The sequence below is a fragment of the Saccopteryx bilineata genome, chromosome 2, assembly GCF_036850765.1.
Source record: "Saccopteryx bilineata isolate mSacBil1 chromosome 2, mSacBil1_pri_phased_curated, whole genome shotgun sequence".
NCBI classification, from domain to species: Eukaryota; Metazoa; Chordata; class Mammalia; order Chiroptera; family Emballonuridae; genus Saccopteryx; species Saccopteryx bilineata.
The window spans coordinates 384,952,757-384,979,408 of NC_089491.1; the positions used below are offsets into that span (position 1 = coordinate 384,952,757).

Genomic DNA, 26,652 nt, shown 5'->3' on the forward strand with positions numbered 1-26,652 from the left:
TGCTGTGATCAGGCCCACCTTGCCCCTCCCACCAGGAGCCTCGGGAGCGTGGGAGGCGTTCCAGGCCTGGCTGTGACATGAATCTGCTGCTCAGTGCGCCAGGCGATCAGAGCCGACTCCTCTCCTTTCTCCCTCGGAGGTGTTGATAGTAACAGCAGAGACAAGCTGCCAAGTTGGCAGGAGAACAGAGAACAACAGAGCGACTGTGCACTGCGGCTCGAGGGGGGCGGGGAGCAGCAAGCCAGCAGAGGGCTGGGCCAGAGCACCAGTTCGTTTCTCCTGAGATCTGAGATCCAAAGGGTCCTTCCAGTCTGGGCAGCCAGCACCTTGCGCGAGGAGCGGAGAGGATGGGAAAGTGATGTTTTCAGGGGAAGCCAGGGGTGGGGTGCAGGGTGAGGTGTGTCTAGGAGGCTCCAGGCTCTGAGTGCTACATGAGTTGGTGGGAGGGACCTCTGGCTGGGCCCCGCAGCCACCAGCCAGGGTATGCCGGGTCTCAGAGACAGGACAGAGACCCACCTTTGTTCCCGCTGGTGTTGAAGCAGCTGTGGCGTTTCCAAACAGAAATGGACCTGGGGTGCAGAGCTAGTGAATCTGAAGCTGCTTCCTCCCAAAGAGGGCCTTCAGAGGGCACCCGCGCTGTCCATCACCTGACCTCATAGAGCCTCAGAGACTAATATCCACCTCAGAGCTTTGTGTGAGGATTCAGCAAAGCAGTGACAGCAAACGCTTACCTTCTGCTTACTACCTGGCAGACTGCCCTAGAGCTTTATGAACGTGAACGCACTCAATCTTCAAATGACTATCAGGTGGGTGCTGTTACCATTCCCCGTGTATTAATAAAGTGAGATACAGAGAGGTTAAGTAACTTACCCAAGGTCGCAGAGCTCTCACCATGACTCCCCCAGAACAGTTCCAAACAGGGGACCCAGGCTCCTGACATCCTCCGCAGGGACTCCATGGGGTCCTCGGGTGTCTCCCTGCCATCCTGGGGCGGTGGTACCTCGCTTATCCACGGAGCTGGGACAGCTCCTCCTGGCCTTCCCTGTGCCTCCCCTCCCTCTTCCTCCTGCCTGAGGCAAAGCAGACGAATTCTCAGCTTCCTCTGGTTACCCTCAGCCTGCAAAGCAAACAGAATCTGCTCTGCCTGCTGCCAGTTTCTCTCTGGTGACAGTCACAACCCGTTTGCTCAGTGCCAGCCCAGACTGTGCCGCAGGTAAAGCAGGGAACCTAGAGCAGGAGGCCAGTGTCCTGCATGCGACCCTGGGCTGTCGCTCAAGGCTGGCACTCAAAGGGAGAGGCCTGGGCCAGACTTTCTGGAGGACCTTTTGGCCGCACGAGCTCTAGCTGGAAGGGGACGTGCTGCATTCACAACCTCCCCTGGGGTAGGAAGCCCAGCCCCATAGATAACATGTTCCCATATTTGGGGGGATTCATTAATGCGACCTCACAACTTAGTGACCAGCTTTACAAGGCCATGGAAATGTGCTGCTGGCCACCCCTGCCTCTTAGGAGGCACCTCTGCCACTCTCTGGGCCACGCCAGAGCCAGGAGCCTGGGTTCCTGACTGCTTCCCGGGCCCGAGAGCCTCCCTGGGATGATGACACCCAGTGATCGGTGCCCGGGGAGGGGTCCACGGCACAGACGTCTCAGAACAGCGCTGTTTGTCCATGGGTGCTGGAAAGCACTGGCGGTACACTGGCCATACTCACCCTCCCAGCTGCTCCTAGGTAATAACTGATGGCAGGAGGAGCCCGGCTGGGCTTGGGAAGCTGGGCCACACACCCTGCCATGGATACCTCAGAAGGAAACGGAATGGTCTAAATTTTATACTTGGAGAACAGAGAAAGCCGAGATACGAAACCTTCTAGCAGAAACCTGTAATTAAAGGAATGCGCAGGCCCCGAGAATCAGCTGGACCATGGAGGGCACTGATTATGAACAAAGGGGGCCAGTCAGCCCAACGACTCCTTTCTCCATGCTCACTGCCCACGCAACCCTGGGTGTTTGTGGGCTTGGGAGTGTTCTCTGTCTGGACCAGAGAGGTCAGGGGGACACCAAGCCACCCAAGCAGAGGAAAGGTCCTAAGGGGTTCCCAGAAGGCAGCTGCCCGTCGCCACACAGGGCTGACCACCATCTTGGTTTCTGGAGTCCAAAATGTTGAACTTGCTTCATTGGGGATTTGCTTTTTCCTATGAGAAAAGCATTTCCGGCGTCATAATAGAAGTCAGAGAAAGGAAGTCAACTTGCTGGCACTCATCTGATCGGTGAAAGTGCAAGGGTCTTTATCCATTGCCTTCAGAAATGCATTTACTTTGTCAGACCCCGAGGGGCTCACTGACGAGGACAAGAAGTCCGAGGGGTGGGCACAGAGAGGCTGCAGAGGCGGGGGAGCACTCTCTTCCTCCTGCTGCGGATTCCGCTGGGCGCCCAGCAGTGCTCGGGAGAAAAGCATGGACACAGGAGAGGCGAGAAGCAAAGAGCCAGCACTGGACAGGCAGGGAGAGTTTCCCAGGGGCACCCCAGGGGGCTGGGGGAAGAGAGGTAGCCCGAGAGGAAGGGCCTTCCCGGGGCAGGTGAAGACAGGTAGAGGGCACACCTTCCGGGATGGGGTGCATGGCAGGCCAGCTCAGAAGCAGGGGGGTGCCTGTGATGACCTGTAAGAGTTGCTTCCCTCTGGAGGCGTCTGTAGAAACCCGGAATTGGCGAGCAGAAGTGGGTCAAGGTTCAGTTTTCCTAAAGAAGCCCTGAGCTGGAGACAGGATGCGTTGACTCTTCATTTATTTATGAGGCTATCGATTATAATGCAGCTTTTCCACAGGATCCTGAGACGGCTGGAGTTGGGAAAGGAACCCTTTTACCAGTCAGCTTCCTTTTCCTGGGGGTGCCAGTGCTGTCCCCCTCCCTCCCTCGGTCCCCGTCCTCTCGCCACCCCTTCCACAGCCCGCACCCCTGTGCCTCCTGATGGCTGGCAGCTCAAGACAGCCCCTCCAGTTTCCTCTCTGCTCAGGTCTAGCTGTTCTGGGCTCCTTCCAATATTTAGGACAGACTCCAGCACCCCAAATTCTGAGAGCAGGGCATTGCTTAACTTAAAGCCAGAGCTGTAAGAGCAGCTGAGATCCTCCTGGTAAAACCCTTTTGTTTTACTGAGAAGGGACAGAGGCCCAGGGGAAGTGACTTCCCACCGCCCACAGGAGGCACAGCCTGGACAAGAAGGGAGGCCTCCTGATCCGTCCTGGCGAGGACGCCATGCACTACGCCACGCTGCCTTCCAGCCAGGGCTGGGTGGCCCTGGGTTCACAGAGAGCACTGGGAGTCACTCTCTAGGACCCTTGCCCCCCTTTGTGGTCTCCCAGCAGGGCCTCTCCTGGGTTCCTTTTGTGCTGGATGAATCGTTGCTCTCAGTCAGCCCACTCCAAAGCAGGACTAAGGACAGTCTGTATAATCCGAGGAAAACAGGCAAGGGGTGAACTGTGAGGCTGAGCAGGCTCACCTGGCTGTATCTACCACCCTCCCCACCTGCCACCTTTCCTGAGGCCTCTCCCAGCCTTGGTGCCCCAACACCAGCCTTCTGGTGGGCAGCGATGCCCCCATCCACTCGCCCTTGTGGGAAAAAGAAATGGCCCTCCTCCCCCAGTCCTGCTTCCAGTCTGCTGGAGAGGCAGGGCAGGACCCAGGAGGCAGGCTGGCACAGTGCACCACCTCCCCAAAGGCTGGGCCCTCATCTGTGGAGACCCTGAAGATCAGTTTGGGGCTAGGAGGCCAATCTGCCCTATCAAGGTTGTCTAAGTCATTGCACTTCTCCTTAAATTCATTTTGGCATTCAGAGTTCCAAAGTTTAACCCCAACCCAATTTACTGTCATCACCTCTTTCTTCCTTCCTAACAGGCTCTGCTGTATCCAACAGGAATTCCATAAAAACACGTTTTTTTTTCTGTTCCTCTATCTTTCTAGAATGCTCTACCCCCCTGTTCCACATGTGCAGAAAACCCATGTTCTACTTCACCTTCCCTGAGTATACCAGCTAACATTTACCATTGGGCTTTACTACGTGTTGGACACTATACTCTTCTTCATAACCTCAAACTTTTGCCCATTTCTTCACCGTGTTATACAGTTATCAGGTGACAAAGTCAGGTCTGAACCCAGGCCCATGTCTCCTGAGTCCATAGTCTCAGCCACTACATGATATTACCTCTCGAGAAACGGCTGCCCTTTCCAAAATGATCTTTCTTTTATCTAGGATTTTGTCTTTACTTTATCACACACCGCTTTTTTTATCCCCCCCCCCCCCCACTGGTAACTATGTATATACCTTCACTTCCTTGCTAGACCCTGAGCTCTTCAAAAGCAGGGCATGGGCACATCTGGCTGTCCCCGACACCGGGCCCTGTGCTAGCGCATGGCAGGGGGCCATTAAATGTGTTCTGGATGAAGGAGTGACTACATGACTGAGCGGATCTGAGCCGTGGCGAGGTCTCTGCCTGCCCGTGGTGGAGTAGGGAGTTGGAACTCACTTTCCTAAAGGGCCCCGCTTCACATTTCGCTTTCCAAGGCAGCATGGGCCACGAAGGGAATGGAAGCAGTTCTCAGATGAGCGAGAGCAGGAAGGCAAACCCCCACGGGTCTGTAATTACAGAGCCGCGCGCGCGCGCCCGCGCTGCTGCGGGCAGCATGCTGGGGAACGCTTTCAGTTCTCCAGGCTGGGAACTGCGGGGACCGCTGAGGACTCTGTGATCCGACCTGGCTGGGGGAGGGGAAGGGAAAGGGAGATGAGGCTAATAATACAGGCTGTGCGCAATGGCTTTGCGGGGGGGGGGGGGGGGGGCGGGGGGGGCGGGGGGGGGGTCAGCCCCGGGAGGGAGGGCCTTTGGAGTGCACCCATTCTGGGCCCCACGCAGGGAGGGCAGGGGGCAGTCTAACCACCCTTTCTGTGCTGTACTCCTGCGATCAGGAATTCCACATGGAGCAGCCCATGGCACGGTGGTCTCTAGCTGGCTGAAGGGCAGAACCAGTCCACTGGGGGGCCTTCCAAGTTGAGAAGGGGTCACAGGAGGCACTAAGGTGCAAGGACCCGGTGTATAGGCAGGAACTACAAAGGGATCAGGCCACTGGGCCATGGCGGGGGAAGGGCTTCTAGCCTGCCACTGTTGCTGAGGGAAGGTGAGCTCCCGCCCACCCTGCCAGCCTCCTTCCCACAGCTCTACCTTCATCTCTCGCCCACACAGAACAGCAGCCTAAAAGCCTTGCCTTTGCACGATCCTTTTACTCTGACTCTTGTATTTTCAAAGCCCATTTACATCCATTCTTACAACAGCCCCTCCAGAGGTACAGACAGCGGATTTTCGGATTACAGATGAGGACTCGGGGCCCAGAGAGGCTATGTGACTTGCATCACACAGCAAGTTAGCAATGGACCCCGGGAACCCCTCTCTGACCTCCTGCCTCCGAGCTCTTCCCTGTCTTCAGCCCTGGGTCCCCATTCCCCACTCCTTCACCTCTTTTCTTCGGAAAGGAAATCTCCATGGAGAGGCTCACCCTCCACCAGCCATGTCCACCAATTCTCCTGCTGCTGGGTAAATAGCAACTCAAGACAGGCGCCCTCCTCACCTCCTTCCCTCCTTCCGGCCCATCCCGCCCCGCCCCAACCGGGAGGAAGCTCATCTCAATGTAGCTCTTTCTGGAAATGTTGGGGTACATGCAGGGAGCTTTCCTGGGAGGACAGGCAGTGCATTTGCGGTTCCTGGGGAGGAGGAAGAGACAGTGGTGGCCTGAGTCTCCATAAACCGGCCTGTGGGGCCTGGAGCAGGACTGAAGACTGGCAACACATTGCGAGTTTCCCTTTGTCTCAGCTCCCAAATTGGGACTCTAATGGTCACCGGACGGCCATTTCTTTGAGACTTACAAGTCATCTAATCTGGTTTCACCCTCCATCTGAAACTTTGTTTATCCCACTTTAGTTGAGTCATTCATTGATTCAGCAAATACCTGTTGACCACTGACCAGCCCTTGTTCTAGGTGCTGGGGATACCACAGGGAACATGACAGGCAAGATTCCGATCAGTGTGGAGAAGGACGCAGTTAGGTGGCACGCTGTTATTTGGGGCTGGGGGTAGGTGAGATCAGGATAGAGAAATAATGGGAGCTCAGGAAAGCAGGGGAGCGGGTGAGCCTTCCAGGGAAAAGACCTGTCTAAGCCAAGGCTGAAAAGATGAGTGGAGCATTGCGCCACCCAGGAGAAGAGTGTCCCAGGTACAGGGAATAGCATGCTTGAAGACCCGGCGGCCACAGAGCCCCGCTACATGTGAGGCACTGGAAGAACTGTGTACGGCTGGCACAGAGTGTGCAAGGGCCGCAGACGGAGGAGGGGTGGACGATGAGGCTGGAGGCTGAGGCTGGGTCTAGGTCACAGAGGGCTTCAGAACGATACGAAGTAGAATGAACTTTATTCTAAAGACAATGATAAGTCACTGCAAGGTTTTAAGAGGACGTGTGACATGTTCAGATTTGTGTTTTACAAAAATCCTTTTCGCTTTTGTGGGGAGCAATGCTGTTCAATAGAAATACAACGAGAGCCACAAATGTGAGCCCATGCGTAATCTGAAATTTTCTAATAGCCACATAAAACATGCAAAAAGATACAGGTGAAATTACTTTTAAATAATATACTTGATTGAATTCAGTCTATCAAAAATATTATCATTTAACATATGGTCAATAGAGAAATCCTAAGATAGTTACCTTTTCCATGGTAAGCCCTTGAAATCCAGTGTGTATTTTACACTTACAGCGCATCTCCACTTGAATGGGGCACCTTTCGAGTGCTGAGTCACCACATGTGTTTAGTGGCTCCCACGTTGGACAGTGCGCATGTAAAGGGTTCATTTGAGAGGGGCAAGAATGGCCAAGCTGTTGCAGTTGGCGTGGAGGAGGATGGCGGCCTGGGGATAGAGACAGAGGGACAGATTTCAGAGATATAACTCCCAGACTGTCATCCCAGGCCTGGCTCAATACCTCTGGATTCCTTTTTTCCAAAAGGGACATAAACTCCTATCTTGTATGGGCCATCTTACTTGGGGACACAGGTTCCTTCCACTCACGGCTGGACCTAATTTTAATGAATAGAGCACCTACACGGACAGTTAGATCTGCTGGGTCTAAACAAGGAGACAGGTCTGAGAAAGCTACTTGTAATTCTGGGAGTGCCCAGTCCATCGGTGGCCACTGAAACCACGGCAACAGGGGAGATCTCCTGGGGAGAACTGTCTAACGGGGAGAGAAAAGGGTTTGGAACAGACCCCGAGGAACACCATCCTAGGATGGGCAGAGGGAGAGGGGCCTGCTGAGGCCCCGGAGAGGCAGGAAGGGAGTCCGGGAAGAGCTGTGCCATGGAAGCTTAGGGAGGAGACAGTCCGAGAAGGGTTACAGGCAGAAGGCAGCAGCCTCTGCTGTTTCTATGGGGTGGATGGCACCACTGAACCGGAATAAACCAACTTGGGTTTCGGTCATAGTCCCACATTCCTACAGGGGTGCTGTGTCATCCTGCTGCCCAGTGCCCTCCAGTGGGCCCCCAATTTCTTAGGAATAACGTCCTCGCCCCTTAGCACATCCTTGCGGCCCCTCCACAGTCTTGCCCTAGCTTTTCTGTCCAGGTTGTTCCTTCCCAGCACACTCTGTCCCCGCCAGGCCTGGCCTCCTACCACTCCCTGCCGTGGCTGCTGCACTCTCTCTGACCGAAGAACCTCCCCCCTCTCTCTTCTTGCTTCTCCCCCAAATCCTACCATGCTTTAAGACTTACCTCAAACGCCAATGCTTCTGGTCCCTGGCTCTTCCAGACAGATGAACGGCCCCCCAACCCCGCGCCCCCCACGAGCGCTTTGCTCCCACGCAGTCACAGCCCTCGCCGTGGTCTGACCTAGCGTCTGCTGTGTACACGTGCGTCTCCCCAACTAGACTGGGAACTTAGAAAAGGTCGAGGTTGATTCTGGCTACTCATCCCTGTCCTCCTTGGTGTCTCCTTCACAGCTCATTACTGTTTATGGGTTTAATGTGGTGGCGCAGTGGATAAAGCGTCGACCTGGAAATGCTGAGGTCGCCGGTTCGAAACCCTGGGCTTGCCTGGTCAAGGCACATATGGGAGTTGATGCTTCCAGCTCCTTCCCCCCCCCCTTCTCTCTCTCTGTCTCTCCTCTCTCTCTCTCTCTCTCTCATCTCTAAAATAAATAAATAAATAAATAAATAAATAAATAAAAACTTAAAAAAAAAAAAGAGAGATCATTGTTCCTCACGGTCCCTGAGTAATGGTGTGGTCTCTATCTTCTTTGAACTTTCACTCCAGGAGTGATGGGGGTGAGGGAGACACTAAAATAAAACCCTATTTAGAGTGAACTAGGCAAGGAGTTGGGTTTGAATCACAACTGCTCAAAGAAATAGTTCCAGTCTGAGCTTCCCCTGACCCAACACCTTATATCGCTGCAGTGCCCTAAAACCGCCCTATTACTAGAAAAGCAATAGAAAAAAATTAATAAAATTAAAAGTCGATTTGTTGAAGAGATTAACAAAATTGACAAATCTTCAGTTAGACTGACCAAGAAAAAAGAGAAGACTCAAGTTACTAAAATGAATGAAAGAAGGGACATCACTACAGACCTTAGAGAAATTAAAAGGATTATAAAGGAATACTATGAACAAGTATACTATGTGATGCTATCAAATTACATAACCTAGATAACATTGACAAATTGTTAGAGACAAACTACTGAAACTACTTCAAGAAATAGGTAATCCAGCCTGACCAGGCAGTGGCGCAGTGGATAGAGCATCAGACTGGGATGCGGAGGACCCAGGTTCAAGACCCCGAGGTCACCAGCTTGAGCGCGGGCTCATCTGGTTTGAGCACAGCTCACCAGCTTGGACCCAAGGTTGCTGGCTTAAGCAAAGGGTTACTCAGTCTACTGTAGCCCCACGGTCAAGGCACATATGAGAAAGCAATCAATGAACAACTAAAGTGCCACAACGAAAAACTGATGATTGATGCTTCTCATCTCTCTCTGTTTCTGTCTGTCTGTCCCTGTCTATCCCTCTCATTGACTCTCACTCTGTCTCTGTAAAAAAAAAAAAAAGAAAAAGAAAAGAAATATGTAATCCGAATAGACCCCAAAGAAGTAAAGAGATTGCGTTTTTTAAAAACTTCCTGCAAAGAAAATTCCAGGCCCAGATGGTTTCACTTTGAATTTTACCAAATATTTGAAGAATTAATACCAATATTTCACACTCGTCCAAAAAAAAATAGATGGAATGGAACACTTTCCAACTCATTCCATGAGTCCAGATACCAAAATCAGACAGAGGCATCACAATAAAAATGTGTATAACATTGCTTATGAATATAGAGGCAAAAATCCTCACCAAAATACTGGCAAATGACCCAGTAGCACAGGAAAAGAACAGCACGTCTAGACCAACTGGGATTCCCAGGAATGCAAGATTGGCATAATATTCGAAAACCAACACAGGGTAAAACAAAAGTAGGTTTACAGTTGTTCATATAGAAAATAATATGATCATTAATAAATAATAATACAAGAATAAATTATGTTTACCAGGGGTGAATTAAGGTCGGTTGAGGTTCCAGGCACAGAAGAAGATATTGGGCCTCTTAAAAAAGAGAAACAGACATGAAAAATAAAAATACATGTTAACTATATTTTAAAATAAATAAAATATATTATGTACTATTAATGTTAAAATTGCACATATGAAACCAAACTTGGTGTCATTAGAAAAAAGTGTGCCTGACCAGGCAGTGGTGCAGTGGATAGAACGTCAGACTGGGACGTGAAGGACCCAGGTTTGAAACCCTGAGGTCCCTGGCTTGAGCAAGGGGTCACTTGGTCTGCTGTAGTCCCCGATCAAGGCAATATGAGAAACCAATCAATGAGTAACTAAGGTGCCACAATGAAGAATTGATGCTTCTTATCTCTCTCCATTCCATCTGTCCCTTTCTCTGTCTCTCTCTGCCTCTGTCACAAAAATAAAGAAAGAAAAAAAAAGATAAAGTTGAGGTTTCACGAGGCCCTTCAGAAGTCGGGGCCCAGGGACGTGCCGTGCGCCTGCCATTAAATTTGTCTCTGTGTTTTGCATATTCATAACTGTAAACCTACTTTTGCCCTGTAAAATATACCATATTAATAAAATAATAGACTAAAAGCACATGATTATTTCAATAGATGCAGAACAAAAATTTGAAAAAAAAATTCAATACTCTTTCATTACAAAAGAACTCAACAACAAAATACTCAACAAATTAGGACTAGAAGTAAACTTGCTCAACTTGATAATGAACATTTGCAAAACTCCCACGTCTAACATTAGAGTTAGTGGTGAAAGACTGAAAGCTTCCTACCTAAGATCAGAGATAAGATAAGGGTGTCTGCTCTCACCAATTCTATTCAGCACTATACTGAACAATCTGAGTATGAAATTAAGAAAATAATTCAATTCAGCCTGACCAGGTGGTGGCACAGCATATAGAGCATCGACCAGGGATGCTGAAGACCCAGATGTGAAACCTCAGGGGTCTCTGGCTTGAGTGCAGGCTCACCAGCTTGGCACAGGGTCGCCAACTTGAGAATGGGATCATAGACATGACCCCAAGGTTGCTAGCTTGAGCCCAAGGTCGCTGGCTTGAGCAAGGGGTCACTGGCTCAGCTGGAGCCCCCGATCAAGGCACATATGAGAAAGCAATCAATGAACAACTAAAGTGCCACAGCTATAAATTGATGCTTCTCATTTCTCTCCCTTCTTGTTTGTCTGTCCCTCTCTTTCTCTCAAAGTAATAATGAATAATACTAAGTTAATTTACAATAACATCAAAAAGAATGAAATATTTAGGAATACATTTGTCATGCGTTATTGAAAGAAATTAAAGAAGGCCTAAATAAAAGGGAAGAAATCCCATCTTAATAGATCAGAAAATGTAGTATTGTTAAGATAACAATACTCCTCCTCAAATTGATCTATGATTCAACATAATGTCCATCAGAATACCAGCTGGCTTTTTTGTTTTTTTTTTTTTAATTATTTATTTACTATTATTATTTTACAGCGACAGAGAGAGAGAGTCAGAGGGAGGGATAGATAGGGACAGACAGACAGGAACAGAGAGAGATGAGAAACATCAATCATCAGTTTTTCATTGCGACACCTTAGTTGTTCACTGATTGCTTTCTCATATGTGCCTTGACTGTGGGGCTACAGCAGACCGAGTAACCCCTTGCTCATGCCAGCAACCTTGGGTCCAAGCTGGTGAGCCCTGCTCAAACCAGATGAGCCCATGCTCAAGTTGGCGATCCCGGGGTCTCGAACCTGGGTCCTCCGCATCCCAGTCCAATGCTCCATCCACTGTGCCACCCGCCTGGTCAGGCCCAGCTGGCTTTTTAACAGAAATTGGTAAACTGGTCCTAAAAGGCATATGAAAAAGCAAGGGACTGAGATGAGCCAAAAAGAATCTGGAAAAAGAAGAGCGAAGTGGGAGGATTCACACTTCCAGATTTCACAACTCACTATCAAGCTCTGAAGAGAGTGTCCTGGCATAAGAATGTATGGATCTATGGATAGAATTAGGAGCCCAGAAGTAAACTCCTGTATTTGTGGTCAATTGATCTTTGATAAGGATGCCAAGACAGTTTAGTGGTGAAGAATATTCTTTTCAACTAAAGATGTAGGACAACTGACTATCCCCAGGTGAAACAATGATGTTAGATTCCAGTTCAAACCATACATAAAAATTACCTCAAAATGGGTCATTTAGCAAGAGCTAAAACTTTTAGAAGAAAACATATGGGTAAATCTTTGTGATCTTGGGTTAGGCAGTGATTTCTTGGATATGACATAAAGAAACACACACACCAAAAAATTGGTCTTTATCAAAATTAAAAGCTTTTGTATACTTACCTAGCAGGGGAGATCTCATGATCACAAGAGTGGTCTCCTGAGGTGAGGCTCATCCTTTGCACTCCAGGCATATTGATTCCTACCATTTCCCCAAATGTGGAAACGTGAATGCATAATTTGTTCACACTCTCCCCTGAAAAAAAGAAAAAGAAAAAAAAATTAAAATGGTTGTGCTTCAAAGTTTCACCACCAAGAAAATGAAAATACAATCTGCAGAATGGGAGCAAGTATTTGTAAACTACGTCAGTAATGAGGGTTTAGTACCCAGAATGCATAAAGAACTCTTACAATGCAACAATAAAAAGACAAATAACTTAAAAATGAACAAAAGACCTGAATATTTCTCTAAAGAAAATACACAAGTTGCCTGACCTGTCGTGGCGCAATGGATAAAGCTTCGACCTGGAAATGCTGAGGTCGCCGGTTCAAAACCTTGGGCTTGCCTGGTCAAGGCACATATGGGAGTTGATGCTTCCAGCTCCTCCCTCCTTCTCTCTCTCTGTCTCTCTCTCTCCCTCTCTCTCTCCTCTCTAAAAATGAATAAATATTTTTATTTATTTATTTTTCATTTTTCTGAAGCTGGAAACAGGGAGAGACAGACAGACTCCCGCATGCACCCGACCGGGATCCACCCAGCACGCCCACCAGGGGCGACGCTCTGCCCACCAGGGGGCGATGCTCTGCCCATCCTGGGCGTCGCTCTGCCCATCCTGGGCGTCGCTCTGCCCACCAGGGGCGACGCTCTGCCCACCAGGGGGCGATGCTCTGCCCATCCTGGGCCTCGCCATGTTGCGACCAGAGCCTCTCTAGTGCCTGAGGCAGAGGCCACAGAGCCATGCCCAGCGCCCGGGCCATCTTTGATCCAATGGAGCCTTGGCTGCGTGAGGGGAAGAGAGAGACAGAGAGGAAAGCGCGGCGGAGGGGTGGAGAAGCAAATGGGCACTTCTCCTGTGTGCCCTGGCCGGGAATCGAACCCGGGTCCTCCGCACGCTAGGCCGAAAATGAATAAATAAATTAAAAAAAAAAAAAAGAAAATACACAAGTTGCCAAAAAACACGTGCAAAGCTGCTTAACATCATTAGCTACCAAAAAAATGCAAATCAAAACCATGAGATACCATTTCACACCCACCAGGGGGGCTACAACCAAAAAGACAGATAACAATGGCTGTTGGTGAGGATGTGGTACATCCCACCTCACACACTGCTGGTAGGAATGTGAAAAGGTTCAGCTGCTTTGGAAGAGTCTGACCCTTCCTCAAAAGGTAAAGTAAGCACAGTTACCATAAAACCCATCGATTCCACACCTTGGTGTACAGTGTATATCTAAGAGAATTGAAAGCAAACATCCACACAAAAACTGGTACATGAACATTTCCAGAAGCATTACCCACAACAGCTGAAAAGCGGAAACAGCCCAAATGACTCATGGATAAACAGAATGTGGTATGCTCACACAATAGAATATTAACTGGCCATAAAAAGGAACAAAGTACAGATTCATGGATAACATAGAAGAACCTTGGAAACATCGGACTCACTGAAAAGAGACAGGTACAAAACCCTTTATTTTATGATTCCATTTATACAAAACGCCCAGCACAGGTAAATCCATGGAGACAGAAAGTAAATTAGTGGAGATTAGCGGGAAATAGGGGAGTGACTGCCAATGAGTATGGGGTTTCTTTTTGGGGTGCTAAAACTGTTCTAAACTTAGGTTGTGCAGCCCTGAGAATATACTAAAAACCACCAAACTGTCAACTTTAAAGAGGTTAACTTTGCAGTATACAAACTATATATTAATAAGGCTGTTATATATTTATGTGTGTGTATATATTACTTTATTATGCGAACTGTAAGGTGGGCCTCCATTTCCTAGTGAGAAAATTAAAGGAAGGTTCTTAACAGCTGAAGTCTACCGAACATGCCTGACAAGGCAAAGTTTTCTTCCAAAATTGTCCTGAAAAAGGAAGGCAAAGTTGTGCTGACCTCATTTCTCTGGCTCCCTTCGCCGTTCCCCACCACACTCATGATCTTAGCTTTCACGACAGTGGATACAAGGTCCCCCACGTAGACAATCCTGCCTCCCAGTCTTGAGACTCTCCAAGAGCAAGTGATGGCTTCTGCCTGCCCAGCGCCCGTTCTTCTGCTTCTTGTGACCGCATGTGGATTTCCCTTCTGTCAGCTCTTCCCCCCTCAACCTCAGAAGGTCTGTCTGTGAGGCTGCCCTCCACTTCCATGGCCCAAAGGCGGACTTGTGACTCAATCTGTCCAATCAGACGCCCTTCTTTGGGAATCTGAATCAAGAGTGGGGTGACTCAAGGAGAATGCCAATGATCTGCCCCATGGAATGCCTGCGGAAACTGTCCCATGGTTCCTGCTCCCTGGAGGCAGGGGTGCTATTCTGGTCCTGCTTTTTTCTTCAGATGTTTCTTGCACCCATGAACCCTAACTTGATCTTTGGGGTGTTCAAGTTCTGAGAAATTTCTCTGACCTACATAGAAGGCCCCCTTTGTGGAAGGGTATTGATGTCAGAGAATCATAGACAGCCCCCCTTTGGGGCTGACTGAGGATCCAGTCTGACATTTTCTAGATGAAGAATCCAGATTCTGAGAGGTGAGACGACTTGCCTAGAGCCACACCGGGTGCTGGACTTCTCCTCTGACTCAGAGTCCAGTGTTCATCTCCTTAGCTCTAGTCACACGGTTGACCTTTGCTGGCTCCTCCAAGTTTCAGGGAACTTGGAGAAAAGGGGCAACATTTAGGGCTCAGTAAACGGTTGCCTAGAGAAGTATGTCTTGCAAGGCCACCCAAGAAATCAGCAAGGAAACAGGGCAGATTTCGGTATTTCTAGTCTCGTTGTTTTCTTCCTTAGGTTTTTCCATTGGTGACTTGGCAGAGGGGCTGGCACCAGGGTTTGCACTGAAATGGGAGCATCAGTGCATGTGGTCCCACCCTTCTCCATCTTCCTGGAGCCCTCGAAGCAAGTCAATGGCTAAAGGGCTTGGGGAAATGAACAGTCACAGGACAGCCTCTTTCTTTTGGGTGACCCAGTCAGCTGCGGTGGGAGAGCCCTTGACTGTCAAGTGTCAGGGTATCAGCCAAATTCCCAACAGAGGGTGAGGAGGAAATCAGAAATCAGGCCTGGACTTTCCCCAGGGCTGACAATGACTTTCTTAGCTAGCAACTCGGCTCTAGGCAGGAAGGGTCCAGTATAAATAGCATTCATGATTCATGGCTGGTCCTACAGACAGAAGAGCCTGGTCATGGTTCTTTGGGTGGAGGAAGAGCCAGAGTGTCCTTCCAAACTGTATTTTTCAGCCATTAACAAGCATTACATTTAACCAAGGCTTACAGAGAACTTTTCATGTTCCACGAACTGTTCTAGGTTCTACCGTCCACACGTGATCCTTGTCTGTAAGGAACCATAGACAAACATAAGACTGACAAGTTTAGTAGAATGTTGTTCAGTAATAAGCCCTGGCTGGACCAAAGCAAAGAAGAGGAAAATGCATCCCACCTGGGATTCAGGGAAGGCTTTGTAGAGGACACTCAAACAAAGAAATCAGCCAGGAAAGAAAGCCATAGCCTCACAGGCCAGAGACTCACACGGACAAAGGTGTGAAATCTAGGTGTGGGAGAAACTACAGGTAATTGATGCTGTTACTAGAAATTGAAAAAGGAGATGAGAAGTTGGGAAACGAGGCACCTATAATGAAAGGAGGCATGAACTGGAGAAACATTCAGGAGGCGAGTGATGATGGAGATGTGGTGGGCAGGGGAAGACACAAATCTAGGGGTCTTGCAGGTTTCTGACTTGGTGCCTGGGTGATAACAGGGTCATGAACAGAGGTAAGAAATATAGGGAAGGAAAACAAGTCTGAAAAATAGATGTTGATGATGGCTAACACTTATTAATCACTTATATGGACCACACATTGTGCCAGGAGGTTTTCATGCATTTTCTCATAATCTATGAGGTAGATGTTATCATTCTCAATTTAGAGATGAGGAAAACGAAACTTTGAGATGTTGAGTAGCTTATCCAAGTCTGCACAGCTGGATAAGTGGTAGAAAGCAGTGAGAATCTGGGTATTCTGGCTCCAGGGTCAACGCTCTTAACAATCAGGGTCATACATCTGTGAATATGTGAAGAGTCTGAAGAGCTTATGGGATACCCACAGTGGAGACGTCTGGGATTTAGAGGGGCTATCAGTGCCCAGGTCATGGTAAAAAACACACACATGGATGAAACTACTCAAGTTGAACAGTGACTCAAGCAAAGTGCCCTGGGAAAACCTCTAAGTTAGAGAAGTAGCTGGAGGGTAAGGGGCCCACAGATGAGAAAATCCCCTCTGCTTTTAAAATCTGAAAATGTGGCTCTGCTATCTGGGCACCACGAGTGTGTAGTGGCATCAAACAGAAGTAAACACCAAGTTAAGCTGACGTTAATTGTAACAGTTACTATGTTGCATAGTAATTATCCTAAAGAGTAAGCATTTTACATAAATGGCAGTAATTAGTGTAGCACAAGTTCCCCAAACTGTGTCCTGTGGAATAGTAGTTCCTGGAGATGTTAATAAATGTTTGGAGAAAAAAGGGCTTTGCAGTCCGATAAGTTTAGGGAGTACTGGTATGATTTAGATATAGTGGCAGAGCCGAACCCCTGCTTTACACTTTCTCTTCTGTTAGGAGGCAGGGGAGTGGAATGGTTGAGTGTAGGTTGTGGGAGCAGGCAGCCTAGGTTGAACCCTACCACTGATAAACTGGGTAATCTTGGGCAAACTACTGAATTTCTCTGAGTGGCAGTTACTTCTGTACAGGGGAATAATAATATACTCGCCATGATTGTTCCAGAGATTGAATGCAATAATATATACATTTAAAAACACTTAGGATAGCCTGACCTGTGGTGGCGCAGTGGATCAAGCATCGACCTGGAATGCTGAGGTTGCCGGTTCAAAACTCTGGGCTTGCCAGATCAAGGCACATATGGGAGTTGATGCTTTCTGTTCCTCCCTCCCTTCTCTCTTTCTCTGTCTCTCTTCTCTAAAATGAATAAATAAAAATAATTAAAAAAAAAACACTTAGGATAGAGCCTGGCAAAGAGTGGGGGCTCTACAAATATTAGCATTTATCTGGAAACCATACTGTTATTAACAAATCTTCAGGATAGTCTAGAGTTTAGTTAGTCTTTGTCAAACACACACATGCTGATACTCATATTTCTTCAAAGTCAAGTCTTGGTTCCAACCCCTGTTAATTGAAGTTCTCTCTGTCCCTACCTCCATCCCACCACAGCCCAGCACAGGGAATGGCCAAATTCTAGCCCTGCTCTAATCTAGGGTGGGGGGCCAGAGAGAGGGAGTAGCTATATCCTGGCAGCATGGCCTTACAAGGTCACCGCTAGTTCAGTCACCTTTCTATCTGCTGGAGAAAGGTGTGCATCTTTCGGGTGGACGCTGGCCTGTATCAGGGCACCCATCTTAGCAGGTGGAGCACAGGCTGATTTTAGCCTCTATTTATTTCTTGTGCCATTGTACAACGAACCACCGCACAACCATACATAGTGTTCCTGACCTCCAGGTCACAGGAGAGGCTGGAAGCTAATGGTCATTGGAGAAAAAGCATAGTGCCCTGGGAAAACCCAGGTCTCCTAGTAGTCCATGAGATTAACCCCCCACAAACCCTAAGTGGATAAAGCATCCTTCTCCACCCCTCCCCCCACCTATGCCACACACCCCCATTCATTCACACAGAGGCTGACATCAGAATACCTTTGGTGTTAGGAAATATCTCAGGCCTTGCCTATTTCTCTGAAATTCCAATTGAGTTTGGCAGATGACAGAGCTCTGGAAAACAGAAATGGGAGGGGATGATTTTCCCTGTTTCCCCTGACACATAATGAACACTAAATAATGACGTTCCAAACCATAGCGGGCCAAGGCCAGAGCAAGTCTGACTTCCTGACTATGGTTTGGGGCAGTGAAGAGGAAACCATGGGATGGGAGCTTCTTGATCCTCACTGTGTGGCCCACACGCTTGGCTCTCAATAAAAACTCACCGCTTCTTTAGGGAGACACTTCCTCTAGGAAACAGAGGGGAAGAGAGAAGAAGCAGGCGTTTCCTATTCTTCCATGGGGGGGGGGTGTAGAGTGGAGGGCAGGCACTCTCCCAATGTGCAAGCCCTTACACACATTCCCACACACAGCCTCTTCAGCTACCAGAAGGGTTCCTGCCTGGAAGCACCACCTTTCAGCCTGGAATTCGCATCCAGGCCTGACCTGGAGTGAGCTGGCCAGGCTGCCCTGCTCTATACCTTGGTTCTCTCCTTTCTGAGGTGAGGAATATGGAAGGGGTAAATTTTAAGGTTCGTCGGGGCTCTGACACGCTATGGATTTACGGATTTCACCTTTAGGGGGTTCAACTCACTTCCACTCCAGTCCTGTCTAACCAGACAGGTAGGGACCAGCCAACCAGCAAGGCTTCCTCTCACTGGGGCCTGTGTAAGAGACACCTTTCAAACAATTGTGCGTAGGGGCTGCCTCCATTGCTCTAGAAGATAAACAGCAGCTGGGTCCATGGCCTAGAGACTCAGGAACAAAGGCTGAGCTGGACGGGGAAGAGACCCCCCCCCCCCAAGTGAGAGGAAGGGGCCCTAGGTCTGTTCCTGCCTTTACCTCTCTGTACAGCTGGCTGTTCTCCTTCCCACAGGTTTGTGGGGAGGAAAGGGGTCCTGTCTTTTCCTCTCTAGCTCATGACTTCACCCCCTTCCACTTCCTCTCTCTAAGGTTAGGGTCTCCATCTACTTCTTCTCCATGAGCTCCCTGAGTCCGAAATTTCCATCACCATCTCTTCCTTTACTCTTCTTGGGATCAGGGTCTTTAGCCCCTTCCTTTCTTTTCTCTCCCCTCCCCCCTAGCCTCGCCTCTTTTTCTCTTTTTAGGCCTGGCCTCTCCAGGCTCGGGTAAAGGGGTCTGCATTCTTTTTTTTTTCTAAGGCCACATCACCCTCCCCCACTTTTCCAGCACCCCCCTCGGCAACCCCCTCCTCCCTCCGCCCCGAGGCATTGTGGGAGGAAACAAGATGTGGGGCGAGAGCGGCGCGGGGAGAAGCCCGCAGTGCGGGGCCAGGCAGGCGCAGCCAATGGGGAGCGCGGACGGCGGCGCGCGCGGCGGGGGGGGCGGGGGCGGGGCGCTATTTCAGTCGGGGCCGCGCGGCGGGCGCTCTCGGCGGCGGAGCAGAGCGGAGCTGCGAGGCGCCACCGCGGAGCAGGCAGGCCGGCCGGCGGCGCGAGGAGGAGTGAGGGCTGCCGGGGAAGCTCGAAGGGCGGCCGGCGGCGGCGAGCGCACGGCCCCGGGCTGCGGAGCCGGAGACCGCGGCGGCGGCGGCTGCTGCTGCAGGAGGAGCCGAGGGAACAGCGCCCCTGCCCGCGCCCTGCCTCAGGCCATCGCTGCTCCCCGGAGCCCCGCGAGGACTCGCCTGCGTGAAGGTGAGCGGCGGGCGGCGGCGCCCCCGTGCGGGGCCCGGAGCGGGGCGGCCCTCCTTCCCGGAGCTGCGCCACCCGGTGTGCTCGCGGCATCGGGCTGCGGAGGTGCGGCGCCCGCTCCCCCGGGAGTCGCCCTGCGCTGCGTGGAGGCCTCTGGTGTGTGGGGCCGAGGGGGTGGAGCGGCGCGGGCTCGGCGTGACGCGGCTCCTGCCGCCGCCGCCGCCCTCTGGGGCGTCCTTCCTGCGGCGGGGACGCCCAGTCACTCCGGCGCGGCTCCGGCCGGCGGGGGCGGGGGCGGCGGCCGCGCGCCTCCAGGTGCCGGTCCCCGGGGATGGGGCGGCGGGGGACCTGCAGGGGAGCCGTGCTGGGTGCGGTGCCCTCTGCGCTTCCCGGGGGAGCGCCTGGCTCGTGACCGAGGCCGCCGGCCTGGGGGCGGCGGTCATCGCCCTTCTGTCTGGAGGCCCAGGTCCCTCGCTTTTTCCCAGGAGGGAGCGCCTGGCTCGTGACCGAGGCCGCCGGCCTGGGGCCCGGCGGTCATCGCCCTTCTGTCTGGAGGCCCAGGTCCCTCGCTTTTTCCCAGGGGGAGGGGCCGGGCCGGGCACCTCCCTGGCCTCTTCTCGCCGGCACCTTGGACTGGGAGGCGGGGGCCAGGCCTCGCCGCCCAGACGCCTGGGGGGCCCGGGGTGAAGAATCGTGGCATTGTAGTCACAAGACCAGCGTTATGTAACTTCAGGCCGCCTCCTGGAGAGTAAGGTGGCTTTAATGACTGTGATCAAGTTGTTCCTTTGCACTTTGGGGATGAGGCAGTCGAGCAAGGTGAGCTTGCTGGGAAAGGGCGCTAATTTTATACTTTAACTTTGCCCTCTGTAACCTGGCCCCACCCCTGGTTTATAAACAGTGTCCCTTTCTGAGTGCTGAGCTGGAATAGGACACCAGGTGACACTAGTTTTCTTCACGTGTAAAGAGCCTTATAATAGCAGCACATTCTCCCTGTGTTGCTCTTGTGTCTTTGCTCAGTCTGACGGAAGTTGCCTCATTTATCTTATTTAAAAAGCACTGGTTTTTTTAAGAAGAAGATGTTGGTTTGTCCAAGGTCACAGAGGTAGTCAGGCCTTGACCAGGGTTCTGACCTTTTCTCAGCACCAGGCAGTAGTGCTCACAGACTCCTTGAGGCTCTGGCTTTTCCTCTAAGGGTGTGGGGGCAGCGGTTGCTGGTCCACTAACCCTTAGCTCTGCCAGCCTCTGCTGAAGTAGAACCAGCGCTATTAGGGTGACAGTGCCAGACCAAGGTGCTTTGGAGTCATTCAAGGGCTGCCTAACTGGCAGCTGGCTTGTGTGCATTTTTTTGCATCTGGTACAGACTAAAAGAGAAGTTCTGAGTTTTGTTTCCCTTTCAGCCTATCCAGTCCACAGGCTACTGTGGACTGGAGATCAGGCTGGCCTGGGATGATACCTTCAGCATGCAGAACCCTGTATGGCCTTGTATCAGACAGAGCCCGAAAAACAGAATTTTTTGTCCACTAGGCTGGGCCACAGAGTGGTGTTTGGTGGGTGGGACATGAGGAAGGTGGATTGTTACTGCTCTGTGTGGTCAAGGACCAAGGATAGGATTTTGCAGCTCATCTCCTCTATTCCTGCAAAGCGCCCTCACATACTGTAGACTGCCAGGCAGGTCCTGGCCAGCACTCCTGGGATTCCTATCATCCTAGGAAGGGACCATGCAAGGTCTACCCCTGAACTCTAGAGATTGCTGTGGGATACTTTGGTTTAGATAGCAGAGCTATGAAAAAAGGTATGAAAGCTCTGAAAAATTAAAATGATAATTTTTTGCCTTTTGTTATCTCTGTCACCACTGGGCATTGGTAGCATAGGTGTTGGCAACATTTTCTGTGAAGGGCTAGGAGTAAATATTGTAGGCTTTATAGACCATCAGTCTCTTGCAACTACTAAACTCTGCCTTTGTAGTGTGTTCCACCAAGACTTGATTTACAAAACAGGTGGTGGGCTGAATCTAGCCAATGGGACAGACCCCTGTATAGATGGTCTTTGCAGATATTCTCATATAATTTTAATTAATCCTTATAACAACCACTGATAAAGAGTTACTCTCATTGCTAAAATGGAAGTAATCAAATGCAGACAGACTGAGTGACTTGTCCAAAATCATGAGTTCATAGTCAGGCCTGCTGATTCCTAGTCTGCCTTCTTTCCACTGTGCTACCAATGATGTAATAATGGTCATTATAGCAAGGGCTTGCTGTCTTCAGATACTGTGCCACCTGGTTTTCCCTCAAGGTAACCCCGCAGTCCCCATTTTCAGGTGATGGCATAAAAATACAAACGTTGAATAATTTGCCTAAGGACACAGCTAGCAGGTGAGATATTGTATCTTGGCTGTTGGTGCTATTCAGAATATCAGAAATAGGTAAATTTATAGTTGGAAAATCTTCACATATGATAAAAACTGATGGCTTATTATACTTTATTACTATTTATTTTGTATTTCTCAGACTTGGGGAACCTCTCTTGGTTAAAAGCTTAGATGCTCCCTCTCTGATTGCCTCTTTCTTGTCTGTGTTGTGTTGCCCTCCCCTTCTGTACTTGCCTCGCCCACTCAGGCCCCATACTCAGTTGCTATGTTCATTGTCCAGAGTCATGGGGTTATCCGCTTACTTCTTTGCTTCTGCAGTGTCAGGATGTCTGACCGGAAGGCAGTGATCAAGAACGCAGACATGTCTGAGGACATGCAACAGGACGCCGTTGACTGCGCCACACAGGCTATGGAGAAGTACAACATAGAGAAGGACATTGCTGCCTATATCAAGAAGGTACACTGGGGGAGCTGTGGTGACCAGGGCTTGGGATAGGCAGCTGCACCCCAGGGAGGACTGAGCTGGGGATGTAGGAAAGCAGCTATACCCTGTGCAGACAAAATCCTAGGAATTTGCAAAGTGGACAGATTAGGGAGTGATTATTAATTGCCAAAGAATTTACCTTTGCTATTTTTAATAGGAATCCTGCTGGTGTGTGTGTGTGTGTGTGTGTGTGTGTGTGTTTACAGATAATTATGTCACAGTAAGGAACTGGGGAGAGAAGCTTCAGGATTAAATATAACTGGCCCAATTTAGAACTATTCAAAGTGAACATCAATATTTGAATGGATAATATCAGATCATATACAAATTTTCAGGGAATTTCCTAATTTAAAGTGGTATATCCCTATAAAAATCTTCATCATGTAGGTTTCCTTTCTTTTAAAAAGGACTTAGGACCTGTCCTTTGTTGGCACAGTGAGTAGAGCACCAACCTGGAATGCTGAGGTCGCCAGTTCAAAACCCCAGGCTTGCCTGGTCAAGGCACATAGAGAAGCAACTACTATTAGTTGATTCTTCCTGCTCCCCCCTTCTCTATCCTATCTCTAAAAAATAAAAAAAATAAAAAATAGGACTTAGGTGGAAAAACAAAAAAAACAATTAAAAGGACCCCAGGATGGCATCATGCTCTTCTCCCCCACATTCTTAAGAAAAGGATCAGCTTGAATATATAATTTTTTTCTAAATGGATGAGCAAAACTTCCTGAGTGAATGGGTGAGTGGATATGGTCAACATGGTGAGGAATCATTTGAGCTGGAAATGGGAACTGGTCTACAGGGCCCCTGATTCCCCAGTTAGGATCCATGTCCACTAGAGACATAGCCTAGTCTTTGATACTCGCAACTCTGGCTCCTAAGAGGAGTGGCTTTCTGGTCAGTGGAGGTGGTAGGATGTCTTTGAGTTTTACAGAACTCTGTTTTCCTGCTCAGCTGGCTGGGATGAGAAGAGGAAACTCTTGAGTCCTATTAGCTTTTCTATGTGTAGAGCCAAGGGGTGCAGAGTCACTACGCTCCAGGGCTGCCAGCTACTTGCTGAGCGATGGCCTTGCTGTCCTGTCTAGGAAGAGAATCCAGCATTATGGACTCAGAGCCGGAAGAATACCGAGATTATAGCTGGTCCAGTCTTCTTGTGTTGCTGATGGGGAAAATGAGACCTAGGGAAGTGACTGTGGCTCTCCTATGTTGCAGTCTAGAGTCGGGATTAAAGCTGGGTTTGGTGATGCATGCCCTTTCCACTGTTCCTTAGTACCTCTTCAAGTCCTGCGGTATGGGTGTTATGAGCATGCCAGACAAGTTGTATGTTGAGCACTAGGGTTGGGAGCATTGCTGGGGTTATGATAGAGAACTGTCGCCCTTTCCCGGCTGTGGCAGGCTGCGTCTAGAGCCGAACCATCAGTTTCCTTCAGCAACCACAGGGTGACGGGGAGCTGCTGCCTGTTTGATTAGGTCACAAGGATTTCCTAGGGGCTTTGATGCTGAACTTGTGCCCTGAGAGAAATGAGCGAGTTGCCTTGATCACATGGCTGAGGTCCTTGTTTTGGCGCTTATAGCGCACTCATTGTGCAGCACACAGGAATGCCTTTAGTGCTGACTTACGCAGAACGGCTTCCTGGTACTCCTGCGGTTTGGTCCCTGTCTTGCTGGAGTGTCTTGGTCTTTGCATTTGGAAATACTGGTTAGTGAGTGAGTGGCGAGTCAGTGAGACCTGCCCCCTTCTTTTACGCAGGCTGTGTGACACAGGAGTGGTCTGTTGTGGCACTAGCTTCTCTGATGGCCTTGCTGAAGAGTCACAGGGTGGGCTATTGAATTGAGGAGCTAGAGGGAGGACAGATGATCGGGTGTAAAGTGCTAGACAGAAATAGTGGAGCCTTGGTGGTGGTGCATTATTCATGAGGGAGGGAGTGTCCTAGCTAGCCTTAGAACCTGAGCTCCTGGGGTTTGGGGAGCTGAGGCCAGGGACTGGGGGTGATAAATAAACTGACCAGACTCCCATCCTGATTTCTTATCCTCCAGCTGTCCTAACCACCTTTCTTCTCTCCCTTTTATTTTTCTTTTAGGAATTTGACAAGAAATACAACCCTACCTGGCATTGTATTGTGGGCCGAAATTTTGGCAGCTACGTTACACACGAGACAAAGCACTTCATCTATTTTTACTTGGGTCAAGTTGCAATCCTCCTCTTCAAGTCAGGCTAGGTGGCTGCAGGGAAGGTGTCAGTGGCGGCGGCGAGATGGCAAGCAGACGGCGTTGCTGGGACTGTTCTGCACTGGGGCCAGCATCAGGATGTCCTCTCCAATGGCTGTGCTACTGCATGGACTGTATACTCGATTTCATGTGTATGTCGCAGTAAACAAAACCAAACTTCTTTCTGTTTAGTTGCCTGGGGAAGAAGGCTGCTTTACATTTATTTTTTGAGACTTAAAAACAATTTTTTTTTTTGGTTGTATTGCACTAGGAAACCTCTCCCTTTTCTCTTTCTCTCTCTAAATAAAATTAGCCCTCAGAAAAGCCTGGAAGACTAGGAGGGCTGGGGAAAAGAAACGAGTGTCTGGAGGTGGAGCTAAAATTGCAGCTGCCTCTGCCTGGTGGGGGCTGCTGCTGTGGGAGGGCCAGGGGGACTGTGGGTCAGTGTTAGGATCAGCAGGGAGAGAGGGATAGGAAGGGGGGAGGGGGTTGATCTAGTACCAGGGAGACTATTCCACTGAACTGTGATTCCACGGCTTGGGGCAAAGGCTGGGGTTGGGGGTGGATTCTTTAAGGGGCCCTGAGACGTGTTTGTCTGTGGTGTGTGGGAGTGGGGAGCAGATTTGTCTTGCTGTCTTTGTCAGAAGAGTTTCTAAGTAAGGGCTGTGTCTTTGTGGATTACCTTTTATTCTTCCTGCCAGAGCTCATGCTAGGAGGATATTGGAGGTAGGATTAGCTTGATTTTTTCTTTTTGTTCTTTCTTCTCTACTTCTGTCTGCTCCCTGCTTAGCCCTTGGTTTTCTCATTCCTGTGGAGTTCTCTTAGAGCAGCCCCTGTGAGTTGGCTGGCAAGGGAATTTCTGGTGACTAGTTCCTTAGTTAGGTCTTAGCAATCAAACCAAATCAATGTCTCCCTCGATTCCCCTTTGTGTATATGTGTGTGTATATGTGTGTGTGTGTGTATCTTGGTTTGGGGTAGAGGGGAGGGAGGGGCAGGACGGTATGGAATCTCCAGGGTGTATGGGTAGGTAGGGTGCACAGTTAGTTCTAAGTGGACCTTTATGTTAAAAACCTTTGGGGGTGAAGACAGTGTCACCCCCACAGCCATCGTGCCCAGACACTCTGCTTGCCCCTATGGCTGTCTGCTCCCAGGAAGGTTTCAGGAGAGCCAACAATGAGTTGGCCATGCCGCCATCTGCCCTGGAGTTGGCTTTCAGTGGAGAGGGAAGTGACTGGATGGCTGCAGCCTCGTGTGTGAGGTAGGGATGGGTGTGGTAAAGGACTGTGAGGGGCTTGGGAGGAAGTCTTGCAGTGAAGAAGCCAGGTACAAGGAGATGGAGAAGGGCCGCTAGTGGGAGGAGATTCCAAGGAGAGTGCTGGGAAGTCTTGTCTGTTGATCACCTAGGGATGGGGTAGGGGTAGGGTAGGGTGGGGGGATCATTGCTGACTGAGCTGCTGATTCTTGTAAATTGCATTTAAAACTCATCTGTGCGGTTGACACTGTCGGGGGGATTGGGATCTAGCTCATTCTTTTTTTCAACTCCATACTGGGGCTGGTGGGGAGGCAGGAGAATGTCCCCTCCCCAAGCCTTTAGCGTGTGCTGAGCTTTTTTTCTGATACTGACTGGAGGGTGGGGACTGGGATGGTGAGTGAGTTTCCTGTATCAAATCCTGTTATGGATGTCCAAATCTGTGTTCCCCTGCCCTCTCAGACTTGTGTGGCCAGTTGGAAATGTCTGGTTTGTGTTCATCTCTCCTTCATTTCTGGAGTTGGGGCTAAAACCCTGCCACATCTCCTATGCTCTGCATCCATGCCTCTTTTGGACATTAAAGGTTGATTGATGCACTTCTGAGTTGTTTGGGTTTCTTTGGGACTAAAGGGGTTGGTCAGGTGGCAGTGGTACCCCAGATGGGTGGGGTGGGAGGTATCTAGGGTGGAGTAGAATGGGGGCCGAAAAGATAAGATCAGTCAGAAAGATACTGATTGGCCTGAATCAGGTTTTAGTTGTAGGGCCTAGGGTTGGGCCCCTTAAGTATTAGAGAATTAACCAGCAATATTCAAAGTTTCTTGGGTGTCTTGGTAGAGATGGCCAGGTAGCTGCATTTTGGGTCTTTAATATAAATGCTGCCTTCCCAGTTTCTAGTTGCTGTCCTGG

At 49.8% G+C, this 26,652-nt stretch overlaps 1 protein-coding gene and 1 long non-coding RNA gene across 3 annotated transcripts; one reads left to right on the forward strand and one right to left on the reverse strand.

Annotated features, from left to right (window-relative positions):
• Positions 1-2,223: 2,223 nt before the first annotated feature.
• LOC136323650 (uncharacterized) lies at positions 2,224-18,823 on the reverse strand. Its single transcript, XR_010728996.1, has 6 exons — positions 18,761-18,823; positions 17,729-17,803; positions 16,859-17,000; positions 11,953-12,085; positions 6,739-6,938; positions 2,224-2,831 (listed from the first exon to the last, which is right to left on the reverse strand). It is a non-coding gene; the product is annotated as an uncharacterized lncRNA (long non-coding RNA).
• A 332-nt stretch (positions 18,824-19,155) lies between these two features.
• Positions 19,156-26,342, forward strand: DYNLL2 (dynein light chain LC8-type 2). 2 transcript variants are annotated; one of them, XM_066264038.1, is made up of 3 exons: positions 19,156-19,443; positions 22,130-22,268; positions 24,371-26,342. In XM_066264038.1, exons 2-3 carry the CDS (start codon positions 22,137-22,139, stop codon positions 24,506-24,508), a joined length of 270 nt encoding a protein of 89 aa, XP_066120135.1. In that variant the 5' UTR covers positions 19,156-19,443; positions 22,130-22,136; the 3' UTR covers positions 24,509-26,342. The 2 variants fall into 2 exon arrangements, with proteins under 2 accessions (XP_066120135.1, XP_066120136.1); XM_066264039.1 differs by lacking the exon at positions 19,156-19,443 and adding an exon at positions 20,118-20,256.
• Positions 26,343-26,652: the final 310 nt, after the last annotated feature.